This window comes from Cupressus sempervirens, chromosome 6 (genome assembly GCF_028749045.1).
Source record: "Cupressus sempervirens isolate cs-2001-9-10 chromosome 6, ASM2874904v1, whole genome shotgun sequence".
NCBI lineage: Eukaryota > Viridiplantae > Streptophyta > Pinopsida > Cupressales > Cupressaceae > Cupressus > Cupressus sempervirens.
Genome location: NC_143123.1, coordinates 271,742,341 through 271,753,260, shown reverse-complemented (window position 1 = coordinate 271,753,260; position 10,920 = coordinate 271,742,341). Strand labels below are relative to the sequence as shown.

At 36.5% G+C, this 10,920-nt stretch overlaps 1 protein-coding gene across 1 annotated transcript; it reads right to left on the bottom strand.

Moving 5' to 3' along the window:
* Positions 1 to 1,039: 1,039 nt before the first annotated feature.
* Positions 1,040 to 3,692, bottom strand: LOC149552277 (putative inactive receptor kinase At1g27190). The gene has a single exon (XM_089787801.1). It carries the CDS (start codon positions 3,193 to 3,195, stop codon positions 1,354 to 1,356), a length of 1,842 nt encoding a protein of 613 aa, XP_089643927.1. The 5' UTR covers positions 3,196 to 3,692; the 3' UTR covers positions 1,040 to 1,353.
* Positions 3,693 to 10,920: the final 7,228 nt, after the last annotated feature.

Here is a 10,920-nt window from a genome sequence, read left to right as displayed (position 1 = left end):
CAAAGTGGCAAATTTGCCCTTCTAAAACTTGAAATAATACCCCTATGATACTAATCACAAAAACAATCCATTACGACTGCTATGCCTTAAGCTTGGACAACGTCAAACATTAAGCCTTCATGATTCTTGTTAAGAAGTACAAATTGGCTCAGACTGTACCTGCTTGGATAATTCATCGTATGTTTCAACAAAATCCATTGATCAATGAAGTTGAAGCTTAAAAATACCTGTAGATATTTCTAGTTAGAGCTTAGCAAGCCATTAAATTGAAACTCCAACAGCAAAGCAAGCAAATTACAAGTCTGATGTCTAACTTGCATATTTGTATTCTAGATTTAGATTTTTTTATGGCAGTCGCAAATGGAAATATGCAACAAATGGTGACTTGTTTGGAAAAGAGAGGGAAAGATTTTATTTTGAGGTAGTTTGTATTTATAAATGCACCTGACGCTGGTTCCTGCAAACATTTTGCATTTGATATGAATGCATGGCACAGATCATGAAAACCAAAGTAAGATCCCATAAAGCGGCATATTCATTTCAAAAGACTAATCATTTCATTATAATGCAAAAGAAATGAATCAGAATGCTGAAGACAATCTTACCTGTTCATAACTCAGATGAAAAACGTTTACCCCTTTTTAAAAAATAAAATTAAAAATGCTTAAGGCAATCTTTGAAATCTTACCTAGGGTAATGAGGGTTGCTTCCCAATCCTCAGCCCGTTATCACAAAAATTAAATAGTAATAGTAATTCTGTCATTCTAATGCAAGTAATTTAAAAAACAAGACAAACGATCTCCAAATCTTACCTGATCACTATTGGTTACCTTGCAGTCTGCAACCCCCAAAAACAGGATAAAAAATGCAATAAAACGAAAACATCAAAATTGAATAATAGAAACTTAGCAATACAGAATAATGCAGATTAACAGTAATTGAAGTATGAAGCATGGAAGCAGATGGAGCACAATCTGCAATGGATTCTCGTTGTTAGGTTTACTGAAACCAAAGCACATCAAAATATCTACAACACTCCTTAGGAAATGGTAAAATACATATAAGATAATAGGTTCAACTTTGAGCCGGTCACAATCTTGAAATACAGAAATAATGATACATGATAATCTTTAGAATCTCAAACCTAGTAGTGGAGGTCTTTTACATGAAGATCTAACTGAATTAAAAAACAAAGTAAATATAGGCGAGCACCTGTAGGAATCAGAAACGGGCATTGAAGGCCACAACTTGCTCATTTATGTACCGTGAGAGGGATTTTCCCAATTTCTCCTTTTCTTAGTCCCTGCTATCGGAGACTCTTCCATAAACAATATTGACTTCTAAAGAAATTTTTCATGCAGAGTCCCTTGCCACTATAAGCTCGTCGGAATAGTCAGCATCAGTTGTTCCCGTTGCCAATGGAATCTCATCATTCTGGTCTGAAAAATTGTACTTCTCACCAATAGCTCTGAGCAACTGGTAGACCTCATACATTGAAGGCCTTTCCTTAGGCCCAGACAGCACACACGCACAAGCAACCCTCAAGAACTGAAGAAGTTCATCATCATGTCCATCGCCCACAAGGGATTTGTCAATAGCTTCCTTGACATGTCCATTATTTGAAAGCTGAGTAATCCAATCTACAAGGTTACCCTTGAAGCTCTCGTCTCCAGTCACAACATCTATAGGTTTTTGCCCTGTGACTAACTCCATAAGAACAACTCCGAAGCTGAACACGTCTCCTTTCAAAGTAGCGACCAAAGTACGCATGTATTCAGGAGCTACGTACCCTAAATCGCCAAAATCCCCATTGATGAAAGTGCTGAGATGAGTATCTACAGGATTCATTAACCTCGCGAGTCCGAAATCCGTTATTCTTGGCTCATAATCTTCGTCAAGAAGGATGCTGCTTGAACTTATGTTGCGGTGAATGACACGAGGATTGCAGCTGTGATGAAGCCATGCCAAACCTCTAGCCGCACCAATTCCGATTCTGAGCCTGCTAGTCCAGTCCAAGCTATGATCATTGTGCAAGCACTCCCACAAGTTCCCCTTCACCATGTGTTTGTACACCAACAGCTTCTCTTGCCCGGCAACGCAGTAGCCCAGAAGAGGAACCAGATTCCGGTGCCTCAAGTGAGCCAAAGTATTCATTTCCGACTTGAATTGCTTCTCCGTTTGGGCCGAGGGTTTCAGCCTTTTTATCGCCAATACAGATCCATCCGCCAGAGAAGCCTTGTAAACGGTCCCAGTCCTGCCAGTGCCTATGATCTTCTCCGGGCTGAAATCATTTGTAGCGGTCATCAGATCTGCAAGCCTGATTTTCACAATGGGTTTCTCAAACATATGGAGCTGTATGGACTTGGGGCCCTTAATCCTCTTTGCCCACTTGTTCTCGTCCTTGAGCGCCGCGAGTTTCTCCGGGGTAAGTCTGATAAAATACCACCAAAAGGCAAAGCCAAGCAAGCAAACTACCAATACTCCCGCAGCCGCTCCCCCAATAACAACCCCCATGCTGGTAGTACCGCCTCCTGTGCATGCCCTGTTTAAGGGTTTGTTGCAAAGCCCAGGGTTTCCCGCAAAAAGGTCCGAGCTATTAGAAGCCCATTTACTGGGCACTGGCCCCGTGAGCTCGTTGTTTGCAAAATTGAAGTCGTTGAGCCGCTCCAGCCGCGTAAATTCCCATGGAATCAAGCCGCTAAGCTGGTTGTCATTCAGATGGAGGACATTCAGGTACGTACAATTGGCGAGCTCGGGAGGAATCGAGCCAGAAAGCTGATTTGACGAGAGATCAATCTGGACAAGAAAAGGAAGCCATTTGCATAGATCTCTCGGGATATTGCCCGAAAGACTATTGCCAGAGAGATCCAAGTTAGTCATACTCCCACAGTACTTCAACCCGCTGGGGAAATGCCCCGAAAGCTCCATGCTCGGCAGCTTTGTGCTCAGCACCTTACCGTCGTCGTTGTGCCAGCACTGAATTCCCACAAAATTGCATATGAATCCCTGGCTGCTGTTCCCAAACCTCCAAGTGAAAAGGGACTCGTTTGGATCCGTCAATTGTGCTTTCGTCTCGTTCAGGCATCGGATGTCGTTTTCTTCGAACTCTGGGGTTTGAGGCAACGCGCTGAGGCATGGAATCGAGCATAGAAGCAGCTGAAACAAAACCCAAGTCGCCACATCAATCTTAGCCATGGCTGAGCTTGTGAATCCAGCAGTTGATTTGAGCTTGTAAAATTCTAAAATTCAATGAAGCGCCCCTATGTACAAATCAATCCCGCCGTGCCCATTCTATAGGCGGGCAATGAATCCCCCACTTGACTTCAAAGTTCACCCAGAGCCGAGTGAAATCAGCCTTTCAATCTGCCGCCCCAGGGATTATGAGATGCGAGGGAAGTTTCCGCCCTCCGAGAAGCTGAAGCAAGAAGAGCAGAAGGAATGAAGAAAGCCCTAATGGATGCCCATTTTTCTTCAGCCTCCGTTGGAAATTGGGAGAGTCAATAGAGACGAGGACAGTGGGGCCATGAGAGCGGGTGAGCAGGGAAATTGAAGGAATACGAATGGAAGACTCTGCCGCCCCAGTCAACACGCCATCTCTCTCACCTAATCCCTCCCCTCGCTAAATTCAAGCACATTTTTTCTCATTTGCCCTAAATTCTCTTTCAGACAATATGTAATCCGATTAACAGATTTCTACAATCTATATGGCAGGTAATGCTGCTTTTTCTTTGATTTCTGCGGAAATTTTTTAATCTATGTGGGCTCCATAGGGTTATGTACAGTAATATGGATTATTATCAGTACTCGTATTATGTATATTTAAAACAAGGTTTGCACATCCTAATTCTTAGTCCCTAATGAGTTCCAAGTTTAATTGCTTATATCTGACGGGAGTAAGTTTTCCACTATCACATCTATGTACAAATCGTTCAATATTGTGCACTGACTATAAAGGATCTACTTGTATTTTTGCTTTTATTTTATGTCTACGGTATTGTACATAGGCTACTTCACTTCTGGAATCATTTTTAAAAAATTACATTAGGAGAAGAGCATATTTACATACATATTGTAACTTCTCACACTTGTAGAGGTTAAATTATCTTTCAACAATTTGTTTTAGTTGTTCTTGTGTGTGAGCTCAAAGGTTAAAAAATATTTTTTGACTTTTCGATAGTTACAAAATACTCTACAAATATCATCAAATGTGGGAGGAACAAAAATTGGTCATTTCAAAGTGTGCTATGATACCCACTCGAACATACACAGTAGTCATTCACTCAAAAATGCTAGTACATTGGCCAAATGTCCTAATAGTCCTACACAGATGTTCTAATAGTAGTAGTAATGCACAAAGAGACCAATTACTAATCAAAAACACAATAAAATAATTATAAGTACATATTATTTTTCAAACTCATCTTACATTAATAATTAAATAATTAAATATGTGTAAAATTATTAAAGCACTTTAAACTATTATTATTTAATTGATTTATTAAAGATTCAATATTTTTTAAAATAAAAATAAATAGATTTATTAAGGGGATCCCTTCTTTGAGGGTGCCCCATAGACCTCTTCACATGTTGAACTAACTCTCGTGCATAGAACAAACAAAGATCAAACCTTGCATAGTGAGGACCAAATGTGAGCCTACCCAAAAGACTCGTTAAAAAAATAGCAACATCCTACTTTAATGATATGAAAGCACCCCATTAATAAATAACTAGCACTTAAGTAACATTTTAATAAATATTAGGGTTAGCTTAGTTGACTTTATAATGTAGGGTCAATGAAGTCCAATGGAAAGAGCGATAGAGAAGGTTCAAGGAAATGAGTGGGAAGGGAAGGGAAGGACGAGACAGTAATTAATAATTATGAAAAGAGTCAAATCAGATTTAGAAAAGTCGCCCGTCAAAGTCTTGGAGAGAAAATTGAATGGCGAAGATTCCACGGGCCTGCCTGGATTCATTTCATCATTATCACACACCAGTCAAGTCAAACCACGTTATCTTAGACTTGGATTTTCTTACGGCCTTCAGTCAAAACTACTCCCCCACCCATGATTTTTTTGGGTTTTAGATTAAAATCAATTTCTTTTTCCTATATTTAATTGCTGAGATTTGTATGCTTATGTATATTTTTATCTAGTTTTGGATTTATTTCCGAGGAATGTCTTAAACATATATACTAATCAATGTGAGTTTTGTCCTAAATTTAGGTAATGGTTGGAATTTTATTTTAATGACTAAATCTTAGTTTATTTCAATTTTTGTATATATATGTCATTTTTATATTATTTACTATGTCTATATTTAGATTACTTTTCGTGCTTTGACTAATTCTAGGTTTTTTTTGTGTCTTGAGATGAATTTTGATTGGTTTGAAATTAATACATAATTTAACAAATTCAAATTCAAATGTTTAGACTCCTACTTTTCCTATTAGTCATTATCAGTTTGCTTGTAGACATTTATGATACTTGGTGTTAGGTTTTGGTATTTAAAGACATCTATTTGCATTATTAATAGACATAGGATATATATTTCTAACAAGAAGGAAAAATTGGAATACACTTTGTTTACTATAGGACGATAGAGCCTATATTTCATGTTAGATGCAAGCTTCAAAATATTGTTTTCGCTCACTAAGTTAATGAGTCAATCTAAGTAAGAGCATCAATTTAGAGAAATGTGTCCTTAGGGTTTTGTTAAACTCTCATAAATTGTTTGTAAATAACACCTCTACAAATCTAAACATCAAGGACAATGTAAGGAAATATATGGTACAATTTACTTTGAGAGCATTCTTATGATTTATAGTTTATCTTTGGGCATCAAGTCACTCTCACAAAACTCAAGTCTGATCTTAAGGGACTCAAATCTAACCAGCAAAGATTTTTTAGACAAGAAAACCTAAGGCATTTATTAGATAATAACCACCATAATTGAATTATGCATGACATCAACATTAAATTAAATTGTTATTACCACCACAATTGAATTATGCATGACATCAACATTAAATTAAATTGTTATTGACAAAGCAAAGAAGCTTTATTCACAATGATTAATTTATAGAAATAGCATTTTAATCTATCGACATAGTTAAATTAAGTCAAGCTTGAGTGTATATTTATCAATTGCATTTATCTAATTATTTAAGATTATTATGTAAAGAGATTTATTTCCTTACACTTTTGTAAAGTGGACTTATCTTTCACCAACCATATTTTAGCCTTCATTTTAATTAGTTTTTCATATATAATACTAGCATTTGCATTTAATGGAGGTGCGATAGATTTCTTGATTACATTTTATGTACAATTTGTTTGAAAGGAATTTTATACTTGAACACTTTGTTTTACTATTATGGGTTACATATCAATGGAAAAAGGTCAAGGCCTAACTTTTATGTCGTAGACACTTAAAATTGTCATAAACACTATATTAGTTGATTTAATATTTCCCTTGACACTATAATTGATTATTAATTAATTAATTATATTTGTCATATTCTTCTATTCATTTAATTAGATAGGTTCACTTCCCTAATGTATTTAAATTTAATTTAAATACATCCCCTCTAATGTATTAAATTTATTTAATACATAGTGCTCCATAAAATCCCTTTTAAATAAATTCTAATTTATTTATGTCCCTCCACTTTATTAAATTATTTAATCCTATGATTAAGTTAAATCCTATTTAATTTAATCTTAATCCCATCCTAAAACCTAGTCTACACCCATCACTCTCATCCTTCTAAGCCTACCCATTAATTAATCTCACTTACTAATTCTAAACACCTTTCTAAACACATCTTAGTCCTTAAGTATTTGCTCACATATGTGTGAGAAACTCAAGATCCAAGAAAGCTTCCATTTTATTATTTTATTCAAAAAGTCTTACACCCGTACACACTTGTCCCCCTTTCCTTTCTCCAAGGTTTCTCACACACATGTTTGAGCAAACCTTGAGCCATCACTTTCACTAAAAAGGCTTATGTTGACCTTTGCATGGCTTGTCCCCTTAGCCCATGTCTCCCTTGTGGGGCCTATTGGATGCCACATAGATGCCACCTCCCCAAGGCCTCTCTCAAACCTATAAATAGAGCCCTTGTCTCAAGCATTTCACATCTCCTGCATTGCATTGTTATCATGCTAGTTGTGCTTAGAGTTTTCTAGTTATTTTAGAGATTTTTAATACTAACCCTTTGGTAGTTGTTTATTTCTTGCATTAATTTGCATATTCATGATAGTATTGCACTCTTAGATTTGCTTCTTACATCCACTTCCATATTCCTAAATGCTCTCAAACATGGTTGCTTCCATAGCCATTGTTTGAAGACATTCTTCATTCATCTTAGCTTAGTTTCATTTGTCATCTTTCATATTCATTTACATTGGGATTCATTCAATGGTTGTGTTTGGGAGAGCACATTCACATCCCACAATCTAGAACACACCAACAAGGCCTCTTATGGATGCCCTTGTTGAGTTGTTTTGAGGTTGCATGAGGACTCTAACATTTCAATTACATAGTTTTAAAACTAAAGTAGAATTAGTAATTTTCCAATCTTATTTGAATCTTTAATATGCATATGCTACTAATGTTTTCTTGTTTATGCGTGCTCCTAACATGTTAGTTTTTCGCGTATACACCATCTCCACTGGGGTTTTCCCTCTAATTAAGGGTTTCCCTAATTAACACATCTAGTGTTATTGTGCATGAGTATCTTGTTGTGGTTTCTGGTTATATTGTTCAAATGGTTAAGTTATATTAAGGTTGATAATTGTGATAATAGTTGGATAAATGATTCACCTCTCCCCCCCCCTCTCAGTTATATTGGTGGGCTATAGATTCTAACACATGTTGTATGTCACAATGCATCAGTACTCAATCATAGTAATACAACATCATGACATGACTCTTCCATCCCTTTAGGAATCTCATCCTCTATGAGTATCTCATCTAGTATGCAGTCTTAGGCCACTCTGCCTTATGGAGGTATGATCTCCATACTATATCATCTCCTTACATGCAATCAAATCTAGCTCTCCAATATAACATATCTCTAAATTGCCATATCTATGCTAGGAATAAGAATATACTCATGGAAGGCTCTACTCTAATGCCACTAGAACTCCTACTGGTCAAGTGCATTCAAAGTGATCAAATAACCACACTTGTAAGAGTGTATACATTGTCAAGTTTTCTCTCTAATGCTAGGTAAGTCTGCTCAACTTTGAATATAAGATTTCTAGCATACTCCTCCCCCATGCAATCACTTCTCACTCTGTCTCCACTTTTTATACAAAATAAGTAAAGGGTGTCACAAACACTATCTCATTACTATTGGGGTCATGATGAATTTTACTACATAGCATATTCATTGTCTAATCAAAGGAGTAGGACCCACTATGATGTGGTGAAGATTGATGTGGTCTTTCCTAGATCTCATATATGATCAATAACCCACACAATACTCCTCATCTACATAGATCTCCTCTACCTCCCTACCTGCATGTGGCCTCACTGGAAGCACTCTAATAGGAATATAGAGTATCTTGTCCACATCCTCTAAGCTCAATGTAATATCTACACTTGGAAGATGGAATGTACATGTATCCTCAATCCGCCTCTATATCAAGGATAGAATCATTCCTCGATGGAATCTTGTATACGATAGTTGGCCTACCTAATACGGGGCCACTTCTCTCAATAAATGGATGTTGTCCTCAATAATACTCTACATTCTCTCTCAAACAAAGTGCATCTCCTATGACATTGGATGCACCCATAGAGACAGCAGCTCTTACAAATCACACCAAATCATCCACCAGTACCATGATCTACAAACTATAGGAAAGCCCAATCAAATTTGACAAGGTCACCTTTCCCTTGATCAAGATCAAGTTCTCTTATCAGGAATGAATTTTCCCTAACCATGGTCAACTTTTATGATCAAGGTCAACTTCCCTAAGAAGGGTTCACTTTCTTGATCAAGTTCAACATCTGCCTAAACTGAAGAAATTACCTCCCAAGTGCATATCTCATAAACATAAAAAGCTCTAAATTTGATACAGAAAAGTTCAAGCACATAAAAATCAAAGTGGAATATGCTCAGTACTAGTACTTACCTCAAGAAGTGTCTCAACATCTATCACGACCTCTCTTAGAACCTCCATCCACGTTGGCTCCATATCCTTCTTTTCCATCTTCAAGACTTTTCTTCAACTTTCCCAATCTACATAGGTAACAAATGAATGGTAAGCATACCTATTTATAACTTTTTGAAAAAAAATTAGTGTTACAATTAGGGTTTCTCCTTTCTATGCATTTAGAATAGGTATTCACTCTTTTCATCATAACTTGTGCTACGTAACTCTGATTTCCTCACCATTATAGGCATTGGAGTTTTGATTCACTTATCAGCCCTTTAGAGTTGGTTTAGTGAAGTTTTGATAAATTTCTTATTAGTTTTGAAGGTACTTTTCATCAATCTTCATATCTGGTCCATAGGCTTAGCTAATATCACCTTGTTTCACCTTTCCTAAAGAGAAAGTTGAAATGTGGGGCATATAGGCACCTATAAATTTCACATAATCATTCTTAGTAAGCTCTAGGTGATTTGGATTTCTCACTAACATGTGTTCTGTAGGTTGTGGGTACTAATACTTCCTTGCAAGATCTTGACATTGTGGACTTTGTTATATCCTTTTTCCTTAAGTAAAATTTTTCTTTACTTTAGTTTTCATATTCATGTAATGTCATATCCAGTTACAGTGGAGGCAAAATGTATTGTCTTAAATTATAAACAGTTCAATTTATGACCATTTAGCACCTATTTAATGCAATTTAATGTGAATTGTGTATTTAGGATGAATTTTCATATCTTCCTTGCACTTTTCTTAAATGGGATGTAGGTAGGACATAATAAGTCCTCATTGGAATTCCTATTCTTTAAAACAAAACTTGGGGTAGGATCTATTTACTTAGATCCTCCCCTTTTTCTCATCCCAATCATCTTAAATTCTTTTCTGCACTAGGTCCCATTTTGGGTCCTCCCTTTTGGAACTTGCAATGAGGGTTGATCTGTGGCTTTATTTCTTGCTCATTCATCTAGTGGTAGAAAGTTAATCCAATTACCATTATAAGAACCCTTGATTGCTTCATTTGGCACATACGCGTGTAATAATAAGTAAGCATGCACAAGAAATGAAGAAAACAAAAGCAAACATGCACATAATGTTACTATGAATACTGATGATATTCCTATGGGGGAGTATTCTAGCATTGGTGGACTAATGGAGAGATAGTTAACATGATTGTGTTGCATTCACGACTATGTTTGTCATTTATGTCAACATACTAAGAAGATTAGCAATGTAGTAGGCAGAGATTGAGGTCGTACGGATTGAGAATTGAAGATAAAGTCAAATGCAGTTCAGGAAATGTTCTACATTGTGTCTTGATGACATGGCCAAGAGCACATGCAGAAAGTCAAAGACCAATAGTAGTTATTTGTGATTTACAAAAGATAGTTTGCAGACAGAGCTCCTAAGAAGTGGTTTCTGGTGTTCAGATTATATCTCCCAACAAGGATGAAATTTGGATGAGCATAGTTAGATAGAGATAGTAGACAATCATATGATGATGTCAATGAGTGCACGAGGTCCAAAGTTACGTGTGTGAGAAGTTGTGAAGACTATGAGATGACAGTATTTTGTAATTATGAAAAGATATAATGTATTGCATTACCTTAACGAGGTCCTATTGTAATTAATTGGGAAAGCCTCAAGGCTGACTCAATGAATCATTTGAGGACATGGTATAAAGGAAAGTTATTTTTCTTATGATAAAGAATATATTGTATGCAAGTGATTTTGTCCATGCGATAAGAGAAGAAGATTGGTA